The 24,199-nt window shown below is 38.9% G+C and overlaps 1 protein-coding gene and 1 non-coding gene across 2 annotated transcripts in view; one reads left to right on the top strand and one right to left on the bottom strand.

The window, feature by feature from the left end:
• Positions 1 to 3,042: 3,042 nt before the first annotated feature.
• Positions 3,043 to 3,149, bottom strand: LOC149182937 (U6 spliceosomal RNA). Its single transcript, XR_016257893.1, has one exon. It is a non-coding gene; the product is annotated as a U6 spliceosomal RNA (small nuclear RNA).
• Positions 3,150 to 7,949: 4,800 nt separating this feature from the next.
• The window catches only part of LOC149182936 (Quinone reductase family protein), a 52,156-nt gene continuing 35,906 nt past the window's right edge, over positions 7,950 to 24,199 (top strand). The window contains exons 1-2 of the mRNA XM_089417017.1: positions 7,950 to 8,680; positions 8,805 to 9,164. Of these exons, the coding sequence (XP_089273143.1) occupies positions 8,454 to 8,680; positions 8,805 to 9,164 (587 nt within the window). The 5' untranslated portion in view covers positions 7,950 to 8,453. The remainder of the gene's footprint in view (positions 8,681 to 8,804; positions 9,165 to 24,199) is intronic.

Raw genomic sequence — 24,199 nt, 5'->3', positions numbered from 1 at the left:
CTTGTACACCCCTCTGCCTACTCCCAATAGGCCTTAGGAATCAATCTCGATGGACTACATGCTCGTTCTTCCTTCAACCAAGTAAGGAAATGATTGTGCCTTTTTGGTTGTTGAACGATTTTCTAAGATGACCATTCTAGTAGCCTGTAAGAAGAATATCACAACAGAGGCCATTGCCAAGCTCTTCTTCGAACAAGTATGGGTACATTTTGGGATATTACATACCATCATATCGGGTCAGGATAATCAGTGCCTAAGCATATTCTGATTGAGCCTCTGGTCACTGTTGGACACCAAGCTCACCAAATCCATTGCCTTCCACCCCTAAACTAATGGTCAAATAGAGGTTGTCAACAAGATGATTGTGCATATCTTGTGCATGCATAACTCCAAGCATCCACACACATAGGATGCAAATATTCCCTAGGTTCAACACAACTACAATAACACCCTCCATAGCTCAACCAACTACAACCCTTTTTAGGTGGGTTTGTGATTTCAACCATTGAGTCCTATTAATGTAGCACTACCCCTTGTGTCCACACAAACAAAATCTTCCCGTGCTCACTTTGACATCGACAAAGCCACCAAATTTAATGGATAGATTCAATACATCAATCAATAGGTCCATGATATTTTACATAAAGCCAATACTAAGTACAAGTAATGCAATTATCAATAGTGGGTGCCACACAAATTCCAAGTGGGAGACAAGGTTCGGTTACTTTTGTAGAAAAAATGCCTTACAAGACCCCATTAGAAGCTCTATCCACTTTTCTATGGACCTTACACCATCACCAAGGCTATGGATGACAATGATTTTGAGCTAAGTATTCCCCCCTTCCTTGACTTACACCCAATGTTCAATGTGGACCTCCTTTGGCCATACTTTTCACCATTATTGGACACATCCAAGATAGTAGAGTAGTTGACCCTGATAGAGCTCAACCTTGACTGCATAGAACATGCAACCATTGATTAGATTGTTCACACATAGGTTAAGGGCACTCGTCAACAGAGGATTTGACTTTATTGGGTTGTTAAAGCAGGGAAACTCCTACACTAAGGCACATGGCTCACATAGGGGTAAGTTCAACACAAATTCCCCCATTTAATGGGGGCCCTCGGCACGATGGAAACCAATGCTCCCTTGGCGGGGGGAGGGTAAGGACTAATATATGTGTATATTGGTGGCCACCCACTTATTCCACTAGCTCAAAGCATAAGTATCCATCTTGGCAGTTTTTCTACAAATTTTCAAGTCTTCAACTTGGGTCCTTCTGAGGCCCTAAACAATGTCTTCTTGACATGATAGAGGCCTAATCAGAACATGTACTTCTTTACTAGGCCTTTCCAACATGCTACTGAGTGCACCAAACATAGATCATCTGCAAAATTTATGGCCCCGGGAAGTTGATGTATCAACTAACCCCATCGGGGTCACAAACCTTTTGGTGTTTCATCTCCTAGGGTTAAGTTTTTTTTTATGTTTAGGGTTTCCTCATTGCTGATTTATGTTAAAAAGGGCCTTTCAGCCTCATTGTAATGCACTCCAACAAATTCACGTAGTTGTCACATATGTTCTCAGAGATAAGCTACCACCATTCGAGTAAGTTTGTTTCAATTTGTATTATTTACAATTTCATCATATTCTATTTAGCAATAGAAGTCAAGTTTTACTATAGCTTTATGTTTTTGTTATAAATATGTATTTCATTTTGTTCCCTTCATAAATCTAGATAAGAGCTTGTTTATTCCTAATGTTGGACTCTATAAGCTCTAACTATTTCTTAGTGTTCTATTGCTTCTTAGTTTTCTAAGTAGTTGGTAACCTCTATGAATACCGAAAATCTCAACCTTCTTGGTTTTGATCATCAAGGTTTTCCTCTTTTCTTCCTTCCCTTTTATGTTTTCAATGGTTTGCCCCATCTCTTACAACCCTCCTCTCAAATATTTTCTTGTGTAAGGTAGATTATATTCTATTCATCCTCTTCCCCGAACTTCTTACAAGTACACAAGACAATGTTCTAATCTTTATCTTCTCTACCCACTTAAACTATGCCTTTTCTTCCAACCTACCTTTGAGATATATAAGGTGAGACTTGCTTCCATTAACAAAATGAATATATATTAATCTTCCAAAAATTTCTTACTAAACCCAAATCCTTATATACAATAATTTATTTAAAAAAACTTCTATCTCAAAAAAAAACCTTAATTTGGTTAATAACACCATAACCATCTTTCATATTAAAGATGCCCATGATTATATTGAAAAAAAAAATACCAAGAATTTAAATTCTTTGCAAACACATCCTAATAACATAAGTTTTATGAAAAATATTAATAACATATTTCTTATTTAGTTATTAAATCTTTTAGCGTTAACTTTGGACTTAGAACAAGTTTTAAGCAAGATGTGAGTTTATAATTAAGTGGTTAAAGAGTTGGACTCAAAAGGTTTACAATCATTTGGAGGGTCTACAAAACATGATATCACATCAATAATCATTTAGAGGGTCTTGTTGTGTAAGTAAAGTCAACTTCTTAAGATATATAGTTTCTATGATATATATTAAAATGAAAGTGATGTTATCAACTTAAATTCATTATTTTAATCCAAAACCAACTTCTAAATTAACCTACTTGGGGTGGAAGTAAGGTCAACTTCTTAAGATATATAGGTTCTATGATGAACGAAGTTAGGTATTCCAAAGAAAATCCATAAAGAAGATATTAGGGATTCCACTTAATTTTGTTTTAAAGGCATGTTTTAATAACAAGTCCAGAGATCCGTGGAGAGTTTAGTTATTAATAATGAAAAAATAATATATATTAAAAAACTGTGGTAAAAGAAAAGTTTTGTTATTAGATTTATTTTAATTTTGGATTTATTAAGTTGGGAAATAATTTTTTATTTATTTATTTTAAAAGAGGTTAGTATATTAAATTTTTTTTTTAGATATTTAATAGGTTTAGAGTTAAGATAGATTTAAGTTGGCTTAGTTTATCCCTTTAAATAAACTATATTCTATATGAATATTAGGAGTTCTCAATTTCTCAATTTGTGTGTGTCATCCTTGGGTAGGGGCCATGCTAATTTTTTCTATATAGTTCCAATTTTATTGGATGTCTCTATGGGCCAATACCACAGGTTCTCAATACCATGGGTTTTTTATTATTTTATTTTTATAGGGTTATTTTTATTTTATTTTATTTTTACCCACTTAAATTGTTTACAATACATTATGTTAATTTTTTTATTTAATTTTAATTTTATATAATTTGGCTTAGTCAAAATGTTAAACATTATATTACAACATCTCCCTCATACTGCATACTCGGTTCTTCTCGACATAATTGATAATTATAAATATATTGTTTATAAATATCTCCAATTTTTTTTGGAATATATTGAAATGAAAGTGATAATTTTATTGGGAGATATTGAAATGGAAATGATTTTAAGAAAGTTAAACTATCTATATAAAATTATAATTTCAATATAGTAAAATTAATAAATTGGTTGGTACAATGAGATGTTGTCCTTTCCACCTAGTTTCAAATCTCGTGGAAGGACATATTTGAGCTCTTGTGATAAGACTCAAGAAATAAGCTCCCCTACCCTCGTGGAATCTCAATTATGGTTAAGCAAGTAACATCCCCTAAATTTAATCCTACCCAAATCTCAATTATGGTTAAGCAAGTAACATCCCCTAAATTTAATCCTAGGCCATGTTACCCAAATACGAACCCAACCCAATTATTGAATCCTTTTATATATACATGTATGCACTTTTATTTTTTTATTATATATTTTTAGTAATTTATATTCAATAAATAAATATGTTACTATCTATTATATTGAATTATAAATTACACTTTACCTCTCTTTTTTTAATAATAAATTTCATTTAATTGTAAAATATATTTCACTTCTTTTTTATAGTATTAAAACCATTTTAATAAATTTTTAAAAAATAATAATTTTTTTACAAATAATAAAATTATAATATAAATTTTCAAATCTCCAATATAATTAATATAAAAAAAATAATTTATTTATTTACTTAAATAAATACATTTTATTTTGCTATTAATTCATACCATATTATTTATTATCAAAGTCTTTTTGTAATATTGGCAACTAAACTAACTACCAAAGTTAATGTCTTTTATTCCAAATGTCCATATACTAATCACATACATACAAAAAAATTTATTGATGAAAATTTCATTATGCAATACATTTGTCACAATACTGGTTAATTTCAAGTGAATGGAGGAAAACCATAAGTTAAAAATATCAATAGTCTTTGGAATGACTCAATTCACTGGAAGTACAAGATTTGGTTTGCAGAGGAACTACTCCTCAATGCTAGCTAGTTCTTCATGTTCTTCCACTCCCACACGGTAAAAAGAAGTATCTCTTCTTCCCTTAAAATGAAAAAATAAATTTTAACAAATTACTATCTTTACTTAATAGTATAACCTTGACTTGTTTACTTCACTTAAGAGTTCATGTCTAAACTCTTGATCAAGAGTACATAAGACTATAATTATACACAATAATTAATAAAATATCATCATGTTTAATGAGTTTACACTTCCACAAATGTCACATACAATAAGGATGTTAAAATCACGATTCATGAAAGCACACAATAGGGTCTCATTGTTGGGATTAAATGATTTTCTAGGTTATTTCATGCAACTCCAATTCTTTTTGTGATAACTTCTCAATTTTATAATTTTGTTCTTTGCATACATGAGAAAATGTAGATTGATTATGCCTTGAAATGAAAGTTGCATTAAGTAATTCTATAATACATGGTCTTCTTTTATCCATTGTATTATCAAGAGAGAGCTTTCCATGATGTAACGAGGTAAGACTTCATTTTCTAGAGCAAAGATAAGGATCACTTTGAATGTTGAGAATTCATTAAAGTTATTTATGGCTTTAATGATCCTAATTTTGAATAAGATAGAGTGAATTTTGTAGACGAAAATGATGTGACCAACTTCTTTCCATAATAGATTGCTTTAAGAGGCTCTATCAAACAAAACCCAAGGAAATGCTTCCTTTATATGGCAGATTGATACTTGCACATGAAGAGAGGGAGAAGAAGAGCATTAAGAAAAAAACATTAAGAATTTTGAGCCTCTGGATAACACACTTCAAGGACAAAGTGTACTTTTGTTTTTAAAAGTTTTGATTTTACCAACCAAATTCTTCTAACTAAAATAAGATATATATATATTTTTTTAACTTTAATGACCCTCTTTTGATGTCATTTTTTAACATTGTGTAAACTCTCTACTAAGAATTATGGAATCCACTCAATCCTTCAATTCCCTTTCAAACTTACTTTGAAAATGGGCAAAAGAATATAAAATAATTCCCTTTCAAACGTACTTTGAAAATAGGCAAAGGAATATAAAATAAGAATTTGTTTGTGATCAACTTCCATAATCAACATCTCCCTGAATTTTAAAAATATCTTTAAATATCTTTTTAAAAACCTTCTTATAAAATGATTGAAAATAGGCAAAAGAATATAAAATAAGAATTTGTTTGTGATCAACTTCCATAATCAACATCTACCTGAATTTTAAAAATATCTTTAAATATCTTTTTAAAAACCTTCTTTTAAAATGAATTTCTATTAGTAAATCTATAATTCATCTATACTTACAAATATCAAAACTTTATTTATTTTCAAAATTTTATAAAATAAAATAGTATGCATTTTTTATTGTAAATTTAAGTGCAACATTTAAAACCCTTAAAATAAAATACAATTTCTAATATTTTTAGAAACAAAATAATTAAATTTCTTTTCCAAAATTAAATAAATTTTACTAAATAAAACAATAATTTTTAAAAATAAAAAATAAATATAATGTTTTAAAATTTATAATGTATTAAACCTTAAAGTTAATTTTTTAATTGGTGATTAAAATAATATAAATTAACTTAATTGGTGATCTAAATAATATGAATTTATGGTAACTAAAATATATACAAGGACCTTCATTTATGGAGAGAAAAGGACGGGTCATAAATCTCATGAGTTTGGTTTAGGGAGAAAAAGACGGGTAGTAGAACTCATATGTTGATATGTTTATTAGTAACATGTGTCACGCTAGCTGCCAAGTTTTTATAACTTAAAAAATAATATTTTTTTTAAGAATGCATTAAGATACTTGGTCAAAGCCATAGTGAATATAATTAAACAAGCCAGCAAAGACTGAATTTATTTATGAACACGGCAAAAGAAAATCCCGAAGTTCATTTTTTTTTATAAGCCCTTCTGCCGGTGAGGACAGAGCCCCTTCTCCCGGCCGTATCTGAACAAATTGACAGGGTGGCCTGTGAAACCAGGCGGAAATTTGGCATCTGACATGCATCGAATTAGCAAATGATACCTCGAATATAGTGCTCACAATTATGAAACTGCGTGCTGCATGATTATCATTATTATTATGATGGCGGACAAATGAGCGATGAAAAATAATAGCGACAGAAACGTGGGTGATCAGTATGATGACGATGATGATACCGATGACCACGTCGTGGAATCTAATTTCATTGAAGCTAAGAAAATTCGAGACAGTTAAATGAAGATTTGAGATCCTGAAGTCTCACAAATATTAAAAATAGAGAAAATTAGGTGATCCGTTTGCGTCATTATAGGTCTGGCCCATGGATTCATGGTTATGGGATAATTCTAGGTTTCTGTAATTTTTGTTTTAGTAGATTGGAAAAAAATCATTGACTTTTGAGAGTAACAAGTTTCTTTAATTTTCTAAATCTACTGTTCAAGGAAGGAACTGAAAAGTCAAAGTTCTTAGCAGTGTGAAATCAGGAAATTTTAAATGATTTAATTAGTTCAAAATTAGAGGTAAAAAGTCAGAGTTCTTATCAATTTGAAGTTCAATTTTTTATAATTTATTTCGCTTTAGAAATTAATACAAGTTTTTCCGATTTAGGATTTTAAGGAATTACGGTTAGAAGAAGTCAGAATCCTTTCATTTATTTCGCTTTAGGGTTTTAAAACGAGTGTTTTTCAATTTAGAATTTTAAGGAATTACTGTTAGAAGAAGTCATAATTCTTTAATTTATTTCGCTTTATGGCTTTAAAACGAGTTTTTTTGAATTTAGAATTTTGAGGAATGACAGTTAGAAGTAAGAAGCTAGAGTTCTTATCAATTTGAAGTTTAATCTTTTTTTCTTTAAATAGCTTATTTGGCTTTAGGGTTTAAAAAAAGTTTTACCGTTATAGAATTTGGATCTTGACAGAATTTGAATCCTGTATTAAATTTAAAAGATTTTACATTAAAATAATATTCTTAGTTTATGCTTTTTCGATGATCAAAATGATGTGTTTGATGAGGTTAATTATTTGGATGTGCTGAACAGTTTTCTGGAATTTTCAAAATAGTAAAATCACAACATTCTGACTTCGTCAACATAAGACTGTCACGTGAACTTTCTTTAATGAAATGACAATAATCACAAAACTGCCACTTCATTAACTTAAAACTGTTATCTAGGCATTTTTAATGGTCTCCCAATCCACCAGTTGTAACAGTTTGGATCAAAAATTGGTCCAGATTCAATGCTCATTTCCGCCGGGGCAATCGGAAATAGAGTAATGTTGTTAATCCATAGACAGCCCCCTGTGTGCTGAGCATGATAATTTGATAGAGCTTACTTTTATCTCAGTAATTTGGTATTCTTAATTTGACGTCATGATGATGGCATAGGAGAAATGAAATTGGTGTTCAATTGGACAGTGTGATGTAACGGAAAATCCAGGCTGGCTGTTCTTATTGGGCCATGAAGCCACGTTGGCATGAAGTGCCGAAAAAACCGAAGTGTTAAGCGGGCAGTGGGCACCTTCAACCGCAAGCAAAATCCCCGGTTGGGCTGCATGAATTTGACCTGGAAACCAGTTGTTTGCCTACAATTTGACCAGAAAACCAATTGGGCACGTTAAATCTGACCAGAAAACGATGTGGCTAGGTGAATCTGGGTTAGAAATAATCTTGATGGTTTCACTCTGATCCGGAAATCATGTGGGCAATTTAAAGAAAATCATCCGGGCAGTTCCAGTGTTCCCCACATGAGCGTTTGTGGGCATTTAGAGTTTTACCATGTGGGCGATAGGTAGCATAGTAATTCCTGCGGGCATAATACAGTTATCGAGATGGCAGAGGAATATGGATAGAGTGATATTTACGGAGAAGCATAAAGTAGGGTATATTTGAAGGAGTCTTCAAGTCAAAACAGAAGGGAGGCTTCATTGGAAATGGCGTCCAGCTGGGGAGGGCAGTGCCAGTCTGCATAGAACAATTCTGATCTGTAATAATATTGAAGAAGTCTTTGAATCTTTGTAAAGGTACAGTCTCTGATTGGGAACTGTGGAGGTGGAATGTAATAAGGAATCATGGGCAAAGGAGGGGGTTGTGTTCCAAGTTCATCTAGGAAGCGTTTGCCCGGTACCAGTTCCGCTAAGAAGGAAGATCCCAAGGCTGATCTCCCTCGAGAAATTACTAATGACATTTCAGAGAAGCCCGTTGAAGAAGCATTAGGCCATGAGGATACTGCTCCCGTAGTGGAGGATACAGCTTCCTTACCCCCTAGTGCCCCTCGGAAACTCAGAATTTTCATAGTGTAAGTGGGTTTTCAAATTTGAACTTGTGGGTGACCTGAAAATGGGATGTTTAATCTTTTTTTCAAGATAAAAGTGTAAATTTTGGTTTGTTTATGATGGTTTCTGGATTGCCTTTGGTCGCAGGTTCTATTCCATGTATGGTCATGTGGAAGCATTGGCAAAGAAGATGAAGGAGGGAATTGATGTAATCGAGGGAGTGGAGGGAACTTTGTACAGGGTCCCTGAGATACTCTCGGCCCAGGTTCTGGAGCAGATGCGTGCGCCTCCCAAGGATGAGTCTATTCCTGTCATAACCGCTGAAGAGCTGGCTGGAGCAGATGGGCTGTTATTTGGGTTTCCCACTAGGTATGGTGCAATGGCAGCTCAGATGAAGGCATTCTTTGATTCCACGGGAAATTTATGGAGGGAGCAGACTCTATCAGGGAAGCCTGCAGGTTTTTTTGTCAGTACCGGTACACAGGGGGGAGGTCAGGAGACTACAGCGTAAGTCCATGCCACTTGTTCTCTTTAGCTTTTTTTTATTGGTTGGTGGTGGGAAGGGAGGTGCATTTATGAATATATATTATCTGGATTCCTTATTCATGGTGACGCTTTTTCTTTTGTCAGTTTGGCATTTAACCTTGCTTCATTCATTACTTGCATTCATTTGGTTCCAGCGTGCCATTAATGGTATTTTATAGTACAACTTTTATCTGTGTTTTTCCTGTATGTTTGATTTTAAACTTTTTTTAAGTATATTTTCTTGGTCAATGAGTTCTTCCTCTGTTGCCTACCTTGGCTGGTCATAAATTCACGCTAATTCCAACGAAAGATTGCTGATCTAATTGCCTTGGATGAACTTTAATTGCTCGTGGTGCGGTTTGAAGGAGCACAATTTGTTGCCGGGGATGTAATTTGCGGGGTAGGACCAAATATCACTTAGAATTACTTTCCTTCATGCAGTACATGAATTGGCAATCCAAAGATCGGTGATTTTCTTCAAATACTGTGTGAGCTAGAGTCATGTCTGAGACCCAGTGGAAAGAGATCGAAGTTTATATCTTTGGCAATCCAGTAATCCATGATTCTCTTCAAATATATGAGAGCCACAGTAATCTCTGAGAGTCAGGGAAATGAAATTGAAGTATTAAAAATGACCTCTTAACTGATCCTCAATCCACAGCTCACACACATCCAAACAGCAGAGGTACTCCATAGCATCCAAACCTACAACCAACTCTGGTAAACTAGGTAGATTCTAATTTTCCATCCTGCACTACATGCAGATCAAATGATGAACAGTGTCTCCAGCTTATTGGAGGGGGTGATCACCATCAGCTGTACAGTTAACACAGGCTGGGAATTTACTCTAACGGTGCACCTGATCATTCTGGTCTCGGCATGTTTACCTACTCCATTACTGTGCCAATGGCCATGGGTGTGTAAATTGTAAAGAACAGTCTGATTCATTTAGAGAGCCAGAGGGCTTGCAATGCAAGGGAAGACTTATTTTTATTGGGGAATTAGATGGCACTAAAATGTGGATGTCGGTGCCTCTGGTACTGGACAGAAGATTCTGTCCAATTTTAGTATTTACAGCGTCAAAGCCCTCTTTAAAGAGTCATCTGTCATCCTTTATAGTGTAAAAATTGGCATTGCTAGTCATTTGAGGGCAAAATATTTGCATGCCTACTCATTGGTGAGGGGATTAGCTACTGGAAGGAAAATCTGTACGAGACAAGGAAACAAAATGATATTTCTGTCTGTTATGAAACAATACGTTTTGATATGGCATACTCGGGCTGGAATAATTATGATGCATTTCTATCTAAAAACAGATAGAAACAGGACATCAAAAACCTGGCTTATCATGTGGTTATCTCTTCTATTTGTTTCTAGTAACAGGAAGGTCTCTTTGCTAATTAGAAATTCCCAAATTTTAATCTTTTCAACAATATGATCTTTTATGAGCCAAATTTCAGAATTCATCCCTGGTTCGAATCTTGCTGTTGTTTCTTTGCTTGTCAAAATCTCTCCTGCTTTCTTTTTCATATGTTTTTTCTCATTGCTTGAGAATAGACTGTTAGTGATGATAGTGATGTTTTTCTTGTTTAGAACCGGAATTCATATTTGTAGGACTTAAAGAAGAGTTCTAATTAATATGTTTTTTAGTTACTTAGAAACTTCTCAAATTGACTTTGTTAGTCGTCCTGCCATGGAACTTTCACATACTCCATCAACTTGGCATGACTTGGTAAATGTTTGTCAAACGCGCGAGTCTTGTGAAATTTGTGTCAAGCTTGCTCATAGCCAGTTAAAGCTGCTCAGTAAAACATGCCAGTTATTGTTTTATATGTTTGTCTCCAGTTATGTAACATGTAGTTTGTTGTTGATTTTTGCGGTGTGGAAGGCTATTGGAAAGTATCTCTGACCTTCTAAAAACTGAGAGCAGGTGGACTGCTCTATAAAAGTATCAGCAGAAAGAAATTATTTAGGGAAATAATTGTATTATTAACTACAAACTATTGCTCTATAAAAGTATCAGCATAAACAAATTATTTAGGGAAATAATTGTATTATTAACTACAAACTATGTACTCAGAAAATGTCATCAGAAGGAAAATTATTCAAGGAAGAAATATATTAGGTAGCTGCAAACTCAATTATCAGTTTCTAGATTTATCGGCCATCAGATCTCTGGCTTATAAGGTACCACGTAGGTAATTTATTTAATATCCTTTACCTATTTGCAGGATATGTCTATTTTGATGTCAAAATGATGGAATTGCCATGGAATGGACGTCTCTACATTTTTGGGTTAAAATTTGAGTATTTAATATGTTTTTAGAATACCCATTTTTAGCTAAGTGGCAAATTGACTCTTACAATTTAGCGTGCCAAGTCCTTATCAAGTCCAAGTCCAGGGACTTTGGTGGCTCCATTAGCTCTAAAAAAGCTAAACTATCCATAGCTTCTTTTAGGTAAATTCATATACAGTACATGCATTAGTAGTCACACTTAACAAATAAAATAACATTATGTCCAAAGAAATTAACATCACATAGAACAAGTTATAGAATGCAAATACACCTTTACAAATTTTACCATTTGCAAGTAGAAAAACAATGCTTGGCTTACACATTCTTCATTGAAAGCCTTACCATTTTTTCCCCAAATAAACCTCATGGGATCCCCCACTCTTTGTATTATCTGGATGGAGGGCGGCTAACCACCATCCACAATAGTGGCTGGTAATCCTGAGGGACTCAACTGGATTTGAACCTGCGACCTATGGTCTCTCTGTCTGTAACATGCCTTCAGTAGATGGTTCAACTGATGGAGCTAACCCTTGGGGCTAAAAGCCTTACCATTTATACATCTCAGTTACAGAAAATTATTAAAATACAATGTATATTGATTACAGGTTAACAATTTGCACATCATTTAGAAAATCCCTTATCTTCTAATTCTGCAATATCTGTTTCTGTCTCTTTTGCGTTTCTGCTATGTGCTTCAACATCCCTCTTAGTCTATTCCATTTTGTTGTGGTACAGCTTGAGGGCCCGCAATCCTACCTTGCAGTGCCCCTTTATTTTTATAGCTCCATCACCAACAACCTAACATTGGTGATTTACATGCCTGCAACTGAGCTGTACGGTTCTCAAATCTTCTTTTCAATCACAACTTGCAGTAATCTACAATATTTCCAGGCTGCATCTTTTCTAATCAGCAACAGCTCCAACCTTGCAACCTATCCTTTGTTTGTTGAAAATGCATGAAATATTTCATAATAAATCAATATACATGTATATGAAGATTGTGATGTCTAGGAGTCAAGGAGTGGTCACACAAGATCTCCCATCCTAGAGCAAGGGTATATGAAGATTGTGATGTCTAGGAGTCAAGGAGTGGTCACACAAGATCTCCCATCCTAAAGCAAGGAGAGCGATCACCTCCCCATTGTCTCCAAGTTGGAGAGGATATATATCTTGCCAGAATATTTTGGGCCAGGTTCCTGCAAAGTGTACTGTTCTATTTCTTTCTCTTGTTTGAAGACAAATGGATGATCTGGCTGGCTGGTAGGAGTATGTAGGATGTGATATGACTGACAACTGACAGGCATGTCTTCTGCAAACTATCCTTGCAGAGTACATTTTACCTGCAATATCATCCAGCCCTTAACAGCATTGTGTTGTCCTTCAATCTTGATGTCTTTAGGAATAACAACGGGCCCACTTTTTCTTTCCAAGGATAACCTTGTGGGGAAACCTAAGGGATGCTTCTCCAAAGTTGTGGATGGCATCCCTAGTAAACCTGTTGGCGTAGACTAGCATGCTTCACCTAAGAGGATTCAAATAGGGCACCTGCTGGCATGGAATTAGCCAAATGCCCAACAACATTGGCAACAAGTTCAACTGGTTGAACTAACCCTCTTGGGCTGCATCTGGTGCTTACAATGTTGGGATACTTAATTGTGGATTGTAAGCTTTCAAAGTTTTACTTCAAACAGAACAAGTGCTTCCATGGCAGGTATGTTTTGAATGAAATGCTGACTATGCTCAGCTTTCAGAAGGTGTTTCTCAAACTTGTTCATTGCAGCTTCCAAATTAAAATTCACATTTACACTGTACAGTATCTTTAAAAAATTGCATATCCAACTTAGTTTTTTCAATGATAGGGAATTAGGAGTTCTTGTTGACTCTGTTTTTCTATTAATTCAGCAAGTAATTCTTCATCTTTCCATATCATTATGCTTCCATTTGATCTTCATATTCCTTGACCTACCACTCCAATTTATGCAACTTCTCATTCCACTTTTATTCATTGTTTATAACAGCAAAAGGTATATTCTATAATTTTCAATTCTCGTTCGCTTCTAAAACTTTATTGCGCTGAGAGGTGCTCTGCAGTGTAATGTTCCCTACTAATTAATTGGCCAAGGGAGGACAAAATAGCCTATCCAACCCTTAGGCTATAGTCAATGATAAAGGGGGCAACCCATTATCCAATGTTTTTGGGCAACATTGGGTAAATTTGGGGTAATTGGGGCAAATCTTGTGGAAGAAGCCAAAATTGGGGCTAAGTGGAGGGAAAACTTGTAACCCCTCACATTAAAATAAGGAGAAGAGACCCCATAAGGAATCTATAAATAAGAGAGAAGAGAAATCATTTTCTCATCATTGTGGATTGGATATTTCTGTTTTGTGAGCTGAGGCTCTGAGGGTTTTAAGACCCTTTTTTCTTTTGGTTGGTTTTGTTGGTGACGATCCCACCCTAGCCAATCCCCTCTCTTCATTTTGTTGCAGTATAATATCTTGAGACATCTCTTTTCTGGTTTGGCAAGCGAGAAGAAGACTTCTCTGTGGTTTTTCTAGTCGCTGAGTTCTGGCTAAGGAGGTTCTAAGGCTGCAAAGATCCTCTCCGCAGCACCAAGACTTGACTGTGACTATTCTTGGTTCTAGGTCAGCGAGGTCCTTACTTTATCAAGAGGAGGTTCGTTCTGTGGTATAAGGTTCAGTCTGAACCAATATTAGGTCGCCGAAACCCTTATTTTGATAACCAGTAGCCTTTTTGTGGTAGTACATGACCCAGGGCATGCGACTTACTTGAGAGAGAGTGGTTGACGAGTAAATTTGATAGCGGGCTCTCTCCTGGGTACCTTGGGAACAATGGACAAACAACATCTTGTCTAGATCAGCAGATCCCTCCTGGAACAAGGTAGATGCCATTCTAGGGCATTAACTAAGGTAACATGCCCTTCTTAAACATTTGCTAGAGCAGCAGACTACCACTAGGTTTTCTCCTGAAGCAGTGGAACCATTTTAGGGTTAATCTGCGATATATACAGAGTCCTCAGGCCCAAATCAGGGCTGCAGATCTTCTTTAATAGGCAGCGAGACACCTCTTAGTCTATGCTAAGTCAATGGCATAGCCTTGACATAGTAATCCAACACTGTGATACACTCTTGAACAACAAGGTCTGTTTTCAGTCATTTGTGGCAGTGAAGGCCTAACAGTATCCCCAAGACAAGTTCAGGAAGCCTGGACAGAATAGATTTACAGCATTAGACCGAAGATGGAGGCAAGGTCAAGATTAGGGTATTATTGGTGGGGATTGATAGATGTACTTAGCCATTGTTGTGTATTATATGGGAGGACTGAGAATCCGAACTGTTGTGTACCGCTGAATTGGTTGATGGAAACAAGTTGTTGAATACATCATTTCATTGCTTTTCATTATTATTAATTACTGATTGTCAAATTAAGGGCATAAGTTGGAGTATAAAACTTGTTAAGTGAATTTTCCTAACCGTAAGGACAAAAATTCCCTAGGGACATTATAGTGGTATCAGAACTATGCATCCTGCTAGCATGATGGGTTAACAATGGGATCTCGTTTGTTCGTGTGAGTGACTAACACCCTTTCAAATCAGAGCGATGATTTCTCCCAGCCTTTGAAAGCAGTGATGAGGAATTGGAAGGAGTTTTGTTTTAGTCCTATCCCTGATCTTCATAAGTATGTAGCCTTAGAACAACTATTTGAGGACTGAAGGAAGAGGGCAAGCCTTCGAATATCTGGAATAGTAAAAATGATCATAACTCCGTGGTTCACTTGCCGTCAAGTGTGGGAGATGACCAGAATATGGAAAGGATGTAGGCACAACCAGGTCAACTTACATGGCTATACCCTCCTAAAAAGAATGAAATACATCAATCTCTTGAACTTGGTGGTATGGGAAACTCAAAATCTTCACCTTACAATATTGATGGGGTTCAAGATGACTCTGGGAATGATGAGAAAATTGAACAGTGTTTATCAAATGGACAGAATCCAGCAAATGATGTTGAGTTGCAGTGTTTAGTTGATGACTGTAGGAGAATTACGCATCTCAACCCCAGAACTTGGAAAATGAGGATGATGCCTGTAGCCATGTAATAAATGAGGGGAAGCAATCTGAACCTTTGTTTGTTTTAAATGCAGACAAGGGGGCCTGCATTGGAGAATGTCGTAGAGAAATCCGCTGAGCTTGAATCACATGTTACAGAGAATGATGAGATTGAAATGGGGTGTTTGCCAAATGGGGACAATGAGTTGGAACCTCATTTTCATATAAATGATGATAAGGAGCTTGGATCAAGGTGTTTTGATAATGAGGATAATGGTATTCTCACTGAAGACATGGATGGACAACAGGTTGAGGAGGTGCATCACGGGAAAGATGAAATATATGACCCAAATCAAGTGACTACAATGTGCCTAACATTGGTCAGTCTTCTGACATGTTAGATAAAAAATCTGGGAGCACAATCACTCAGTGCAACCAGACATGCAAGAGGGTGTTGCAGTTTGTGCAACTGATTGGGGATCTACATGTGTTCTTGTTGGTTCAAATGGTTTATCTACTCTTGTTTTAGGAAATGAGCAAAAGCCTGAAGCAGATGTCACTAAGAAGAAGCTCTCGTATTTAGTGAAAATACCAAGGCACTTGAAGACTAACATTGACAATGTTATTGTTTCTACTTCCTCCAACAGGCTTAATGATTATACTAGAGGCAAGGCAGGTCAAGGGAACTCCTTAGACGCTGCCACATCTGCAGTGAACAAAACATCTATTAATGTGCGAAAGCATCGTCGTAAGGCCACTTGCACTGATTGTAGTGAAGTACCTACTAAGAGAGTCTGCATATTGAATTTGGAGGAGACTGAAGTATTTCCCAACTTCAAGGGAAAAGTGATAATCCATGTACCCATGATCGTCTGCAGGGGAATTCATGGTGAAAGAGAATCTGTGATTTCTAGATCATCTAGCTATGATATAATTCAAATTGACAGGGTTGATAAGGATGTATCTAATTTTGGAGATGACACTTCTTGTTCAGCTAATTTGAAGCCTGTGCATGTGTTAAAATCCAGGTTTGGGAAGCTACATGTGTCTTTGTTGTATTTAAGAGAACCTTCATATTGCCAATGTGTTGCATTTGGATTGTAGTTATTTAAAATGTGTCTGGTAAATATTAGTAGAAGTGATAGTACATATATTGAATGTGGAAAATTATTGAGCTGGGAGAACCTTTTTGTATTTCTTGGTACCATGTCTCAGTTTTTGAATGCTGGTTATGAACCATCAAGTTCTTTGTGCCATACTCAAGTGGCATTAAACAATTTGGAGTTGGCAACCTTTCAAATGCAAGGAAATACTGTAATATTCCTAATTAGCTATGGCTAATTGGAATATTCGATTTTGCTCAATTTTGCCTTCTATAGTTATTTATAAATAAAAAGGTGAGGAAAAGGGGTACATAACTCACCTTTAGAATAAAGTCATTTCCTAGTAGCACAACGTTGTGACTTAAAGGGGAGCCAAGGGGGCCAAAGGACCACGCAGAGATGGAGCCCACGCAGACACTTGGAGGGACTGCGCAGATGGAAAGGAACACGTGGCAAGAGAGGGATTGTGTTGGAGGAGGTGGGCCTTGGGATTGAGAGAGGCCAACGCTATAAAGGAGAGGGGAGCCTCCTCATTTTGTCATTCGATTATGTGCATTTGAGCTAGTCACTTCGACTTAGAGCACGCTGGCTGTTTAGCTAGTCTGCAGCACTATTTAGTGCATTGAGTGTCTCCGTTCAGAGATCTCACCTTTAGTCCCAGGGGACTTCGAGTGCCTGCTCGGGCAAGGTATTTCCATTAGTATTTTTGCAGTAGTTTCATCAGCATTTTGGCAGGAGGATTGAGCATCTTAGATGACTGCACAGTCTTGAGAGGGATGACGCAGTTCTTTCTGGCAGGAGTTCTGGATTGAGGTTTTGCAGGGGAATTTGTGCTGGGAGGTTGAGCAGGGGATTAGACCTTGCATATTGGAGGATTTTTGCTGAGTTTCAGGCAAAGTTGTGGTGGGTTTATTTTAGTAGTAGCGCAGAGCCTTGAGGGATTGCGTGGGTCCTCAAGGGGGTGATTTTCAGGGGTCGGCCATTTCAGAAAAGCTTTTTGGGTTTTTCTGGGTTTCTTGAGTAGAGTCCGATTCCAGAGTTTCAGCATTTTCTGAGGAGGGGAACAGACCCAAATCCTCATTTGATTTCTAGCAGCACGACAGTTCTCCGGCAGCTTGGACGCAGTCCAAAGAGAGGCCATTCCTTGCTATTTTCAGTGTATTTCTTCACTTGCCTTGTGCAAGTCGAGGAGCCATCTTTCTGATCACCTCCTGTACTCATTCTATTACTCAGTATAATAAAATGGCTTAGCATTTCTCTCTGCATTTCTTGAGTATCTGCTTATGGTTATATTGTTATATGTTGCACCATTGTTATTTTTTTATCTCTTTGAGCTTTCCGGCTACTATACCACTTGTGTGTTTTCTCCTATACTCTTAGACAGAGTCTGGAAAGGGCCAGGTAGCCTCCAGATCTCGTCCTATTTTTAGAGGCGACATATCTGGTAAATGCCCTCCCAGTCCATCTCTGCTTGGAGTTTGCTTGTGTTTGAGGAATATTCCTGATAAGGGATATTACAGTGGTATCAGAGCATAGATCTGGCTCAGCCTGTGGAGCTAGCAATCTATGACACCAGGGGAAAAGCCCTACATCTGTTACAGAGGTAGGAGATACAGAGACACTGGGCGTAGGTTGGAGAATATCTACGGAGAGGGAGACTGTGTTCCGGTGGTGGACACAAAACAGGAGGAGCCTGTGGTGAACACAGAACAGGAGCTTGGGGTGGACGCAGAGCAGGAGGATCCGATGGCAGATGATGACAGGAAGAAATTTGCGGACATGCTCATCAAATCAGTGCAGGATCTGTCGATGCAGATCGAGGTGATGGGGCAGAGATTCACGACAGTGGAGGCTAGATAGCGTGAGAGCCCGCGGGTTTTCCAGGTTGGAGAGGGATTGGGTGCATCTCACCATTTGCCAGAGCAGGGTGCCACTCAGCGTGATACTACTCAACAGGTGGCCTCACATGCCCCTATACGTTCTACCATGCCCACTTTCCTAGGAGCAGACACGGGGGCCGGAGCATAGCAGGAGGCAGAGCCTAGTCAAATGGGCGATTATTTTGTGGAGTACCAGTCCTATGGGCAGGAGTTCATGGATGCTCTCTCATTCAGAGACTTTGTTCAGCTCTAGCGGGATAGTAGACCCCGGGACCATCACAGAGGACACTAGCATTATCACGATGGAGGCACCCACCGCACAGCTAGTAGATTCCACTTGCCTACGTTTGATGGTTCATCAAACAGTTCGGCAAGTTCTTGGGTGGAGAAGTTGGACATCTATTTCCAGCTTAACCAGATGTCGGAGGCAGAGGCCATCAAGGTGGCGACATTACATTTGGATGGTGAGGCCCAGGATTGGTGGTTCCATGGGATGGTTACACTCGTACATTCCACAGTGACGACATATGCTGAGTTTACTCGGAGATTGATGGAGAGGTTTGACCAGAGGGATCCGGAACAACACTTCGTTGAGTTGACAAGGCTCAAGTAGATAGGGAGCCCAAAGACTTACGTTGCAGACTTCTTGAAGATTTCAGTGATGGTGCGAGATCTATCCACGACACGGAGGATCTACATGTATGTTGAAGGGTTAGCAGAGCCACTTCAGGGTCTAGTCAAGTCCAGGATGCTATTAGCAGGACCTGGGACTTACAGGATGCCTTACCCAGGACCCGGACACCTTACCCCCAGAGACAGGCTTTCCAGCCTAAGGGGAAGGATGTGAGAATTCTGCCTCCAAAGGGGAATCTAGGACGAGCATAGATTGATGATGATGCCAGGAGGGAGTTGAAGAAAAAGCGGTTGTGCTTCACCTGTCAGGAGCCGTGGGCACTGGGACATAGATGTGCTGCTGGCAAAGCACATTTTATTGAGGTCTTCTCCGAGAGCAGCGGCGAAGAGGATGAGGAGGATGATGTGGAGGCAGGAGGTAGTCGTTGTGCAGGATTGTTTGCCACCTCCACCACGAGCAGCGGGTGGTGCAGCTTTTGCACCTACCGGAGGGGTCCTTGCAGCATTGCGAGGAGTTTCCAAGTATTTGACGCTGCGCGTACGGGGGACAATACATGGCCAGCGAGTATCAGTTTTGGTTGACAGTGGGGCAACCCACAACTTCATCGATGCACAGATGGTTGAGCGGAGAGGTATACAGACAGAGAGCTTCGATGGCTTTTCAGTGTTGGTCCCAGGAGATCAGACCATGGTGTGTGCTCGTTATGTTCCAGAGCTATCAGTGTTGATGGGCACCTACACATTGACTGACCACTTTTTTGTGGTCGATATTCCGGACACCAACATGATATTGGGTGTTCAGTGGCTTATCACTCTAGGGAAGGTCACGACAGATTGAAAGACCCTAGAGATGGAGTGAGATGATGAGAAGACAGGGAAGCATGAGAAGATACGGGGACATCACATATCCGCCTCAGACTGTTTCGGCTCATCGGATGGAGGTAGTCTTCCAGAAGGGAGACGTAGAGTGAGCAGTAGAGCTGCGTGCATCAGAGGCAGGGACTACAGGGCAGATAGTGCACCCAGAGATATAGTCCATTCTTGACCGATATGCCATAGTATTTGGGGAGATTCCGCCAAGACAGCCACCGGACTGGGGGTTTGAGCACACCATTGAGCTTGAGCAGGGCATACAAGCAGTGATTACTATCCCCTATAGGCATCCCAAGGCCTATCGGGATGAGATTGAGCGGGCCATTCAGGAGTTGCTGGCTCTTGGGCACATTCGGCCGAGCACGAGTCCTTTTGCTTCTTCCGTGGTGTTGGTGAAGAAGAAGGACGACACATTGAGGATGTGCATTGACTACAGGGCCCTGAACAAGAAGACACTGAAGAATAGGTACCCCATACCCAGGATCGATGAGTTGATGGATGAGTTGAGAGGAGCACGGTTCTTCTCAAAGATTGATTTGAGATCTGGGTACCATCAGATTTGCGTGAAGGAACATGACATTCCCAAGACCGCCTTCAGGTGTCACTATGGGCACTTTGAGATTTTGGTGATGCCCTTCGGGCTAACCAATGCCCCAACTACATTCCAATCTTGCATGAATCACATCTTCCGCAGTCACTTGAGGAAGTTTGTGTTGGTATTCTTTGATGATATAATCATTTACAACAGGACCTGGGAGGAGCATCTCCAGCACATTGAGACAGTGTTGCGCATCTTGGAGGCGCTGCAGTTCTATGCCAAACTCTCCAAGTGTGAGTTTGGGTTGACGGAGATGTTATACTTGGGACACATCATAGGGGTGGACGGAGTGAGGGTCCACGAGGAGAAGATCAGGGCCATCAGAGATTGGCCAGAGCCGAGAAACGTGACAGAACCTTGAGGATTCATTGGTATTTGTACTTATTATCGGAAGTTCGTCAAGAGTTTCTCATAGCTTGCTGCACCCCTGATAGATCTGATGAGGAAGGGGGCATTCAGTTGGTCGGATACAGCGCAACGAGCCTTTGACAGGCTCAAGGAGGTTATGAGCAGCTGCCCAATGCTTGTATTGCTAGATTTTTCGCAGCCATTTGTTTTGGAGTGTGATGCGTCGGGAGAGGAGATCGGCGCAGTATTGATGCAAGGAGGTCACCCTATAGCCTTTGAGAGTCGGAAGCTCCTTCTGCACGAGAGGTTGTATTCTATATACGACAAGGAGATGCTGGCCATCATGCATGCATTGGCCAAGTTCCGGCAGTATTTAGTGGGTAACAGGGTGAGGGTGAGGACTGATCACAACAGCCTCAGGTTCTTTTTGGAGCAGAAGCAGCTACGGGAGAGGCAGCAGAAGTGGATCAGTAAGATCCAAGCATATGACTTTGACATTGAGTATGTCAAGGGCAAGAACAACGTGGTAGCAGATGCCCTTTCACGTAGACCAGCCACGTTGTCTTTTATGAGCTTGGACACAATTTGGAGGGCTCGACTCTTAGTAGAGTACTCCAAGGATAGATTTGCATGTGAGGTTCTGGATGGGCAGGTGGCGGATGACAAGTACAGGGTGGTCGATGAGATCATCTACTACAGGGACCGGATCTTCTTGACTGAGAGATCTCAGCTCAAGAAGAAGATACTTCAGGCGTCACATGATTCACCATTGGCAAGCCATCAGGGGTTTACCAAAACCTACAGGGCCATTAGAGAGAGGTTCTCATGGAGGGGCCTTAAGGAGGACGTACTCTAACATGTCCGAGAGTGCGACGTTTGCTAGAGAAACAGGGGGAGATGAGTCACCCCGCAGGATTATTGCAGCCTCTTCCCATTCCGGAGGGGAAATGGGAGTGTATTTTGATGGACTTCATCACAGGGTTGCCCATGGTACAGGGCAAGGATTGCATCTTTGTCGTCGTTGATCGACTCACGAAGTACTCACACTTTTTCGCCATATTTGCACACTACACAGTAGCACAGGTGGCCGAGCTATTTTTCAGAGAGATCTTTAGGTTACATGGTCTTCCCAAGACCATCACCAGTGCCAGGGACAACCGTTTCATGGGCGGATTTTGGCAAGAGCTTTTTCGGTTGGTAGGGACGGAGTTGACACCGAGTACCAGTTATCACCCACAGACGGACGGGCAAACAAAGATAGTTAACAAGTGGTTGGAGGGCTACTTGCGTAACTATGTCAGTGGGCAGCAGTGAGCATGGCTGAAGTGGCTGCATCTGGGGGAGTACTGCTACAACACTACACATCACATGTCCATCGGTATGTCACCATTCTATGCTTTGTATGCATATCATCCTTTATCTTTTGCTGACATGATGCTTGGTGCTAGCAAGGATCCGAGAACCAAGATTTGGATCCAAGAGAGTCAGGATATTCGCCGAGCTCTCAAGGATAATATGGCTACAGCGCAGAACCAACAAAAGTTGTATGCTGACAGGGGTCGGGTGGAGAAATAGTTTGAGGTAGGGTACTTGGTCTACCTACGGTTACAACCATACCGACAGTCATCACTAAAGCAAAAAGGGGCTGGGAAGCTCAAGCCCCACTTTTATGGACCATACAGGGTGATACGCAGGATTGGAAAGGTTGCGTATGAGTTAGAGCTGCCCCAAGGCAGCGAGATTCATAACGTCTTTCATGTATCATGCCTGAAGAAGTTTGTGGCTGCAAAGTTTGATGCTCTCCACACTGTTGCATTGTTTCTGAGGAGGGAAACAGGCCAAATCCTCATTTGATTTCTAGCAGCAGCACGACAGTTCTTCGGCAGCTTGGACGCAGTCCAGAGTGAGGCCATTCCTTGCTATTCTTAGTGTATTTCTTCACTTGCCTTGTGCAAGTCGAGGTGCTATCTTTTTGATCACCTCCTGTACTCATTCTATTACTCAGTATAATAAAATGGCTTAGCATTTCACTCTGCATTTCATGAGTATCTGCTTATGGTTATATTGTTATATGTTGCACCATTGTTATTTTTTTCATCTCTTTGAGCTTCCTGGCAACTATACCACTTGTGTGTTTTCTCCTATACTCTTAGACAGACTCTGGAAAGGGCCAAGTAGCCTCCAGATCTCCTCCTCTTTTCAGAGGCGACATATCTGGTAAATGCCCTCCCAGTCCATCTCTGGTTGGAGTTTGCTTGTGTTTGAGGAATATTCCTGATAAGGGATATTACAAATACACTAGTTTACCATTATGGAAATGCCTACAATCAATGATCACAAGGTCTGATGTACAGGTCGAGATTTTGGTTTTTGACACTTCATCAAGTGCACAGAAATTTTGCATTTGGGTTCTCTTCTCAGAAGTTCTATCCAATTTTAGCATGTCTTTAGCCTGATTGATGAGCTCAGCAACAAACATATTTCTGGGTGAGATGTTTGGCACTGCAAGACCTGCAAATTTAAATACCCCTATTCAGCTAGTTACTATTAAGTTTTCATCTCTACAGAGAGGTGCATGGAGTCCTCTCATTTGCAGTTTCTAGAACCTTCACAATACGGCAAGGGAAAAATGGAATGATCGCAAAAGAACACTACATTGTTTCAATTCATCCTTCAAGACTCTTATCCAAGGAGTGTCCAGTAAAAGCAATTTAGGAAATCTATACTGCACTTCTCATTGCATGGATTATGGGGGCAAAGCTTTAGTTCATGCTGGAGATCGTTGTGAATACAAGCAGGGCGTTGAAGCTATAAATGTTCTTAAAAGATCTATTGAAAATTAATATTTCACATTGTCTCTATTCCAAAGATTCAATATCCAATATGTCTCTGCTGTTTGTTTGAATCAGTGAAAAAACCATCTCTCAGGTACAATCTCATTAATCCGAATATTTCTGCAAAGAGGGAGAACTTACCTGTCCATATTATGAATAATGTTGGACAGAAACGAAGGTTAAAATAAATTGATGAGAAGATATACCAGATGCAAAATAGAATTGAGCATGAGAGTTTACTTTCACAGGAAGAAAAACAGTTGCTGCGCGATATGATATAGATATTAGAGACATTTAGCCACATTGATAAAATTCAAGAACATAGTAAATTTTTGGATCAAGGGTTGGATTCCGTGAAAAGGCAGATCTTTAAAGCAGAAAGG

The sequence above is a fragment of the Pinus tabuliformis genome, chromosome 3_2 (genome assembly GCF_031772625.1).
Source record: "Pinus tabuliformis cultivar Carrire ecotype Pingquan chromosome 3_2, CPIR1, whole genome shotgun sequence".
Classification (NCBI taxonomy): Eukaryota; Viridiplantae; Streptophyta; class Pinopsida; order Pinales; family Pinaceae; genus Pinus; species Pinus tabuliformis.
The sequence above is the reverse complement of the archived record's forward strand: the minus strand, read 5'-3'. Positions and strand labels throughout refer to the sequence as shown.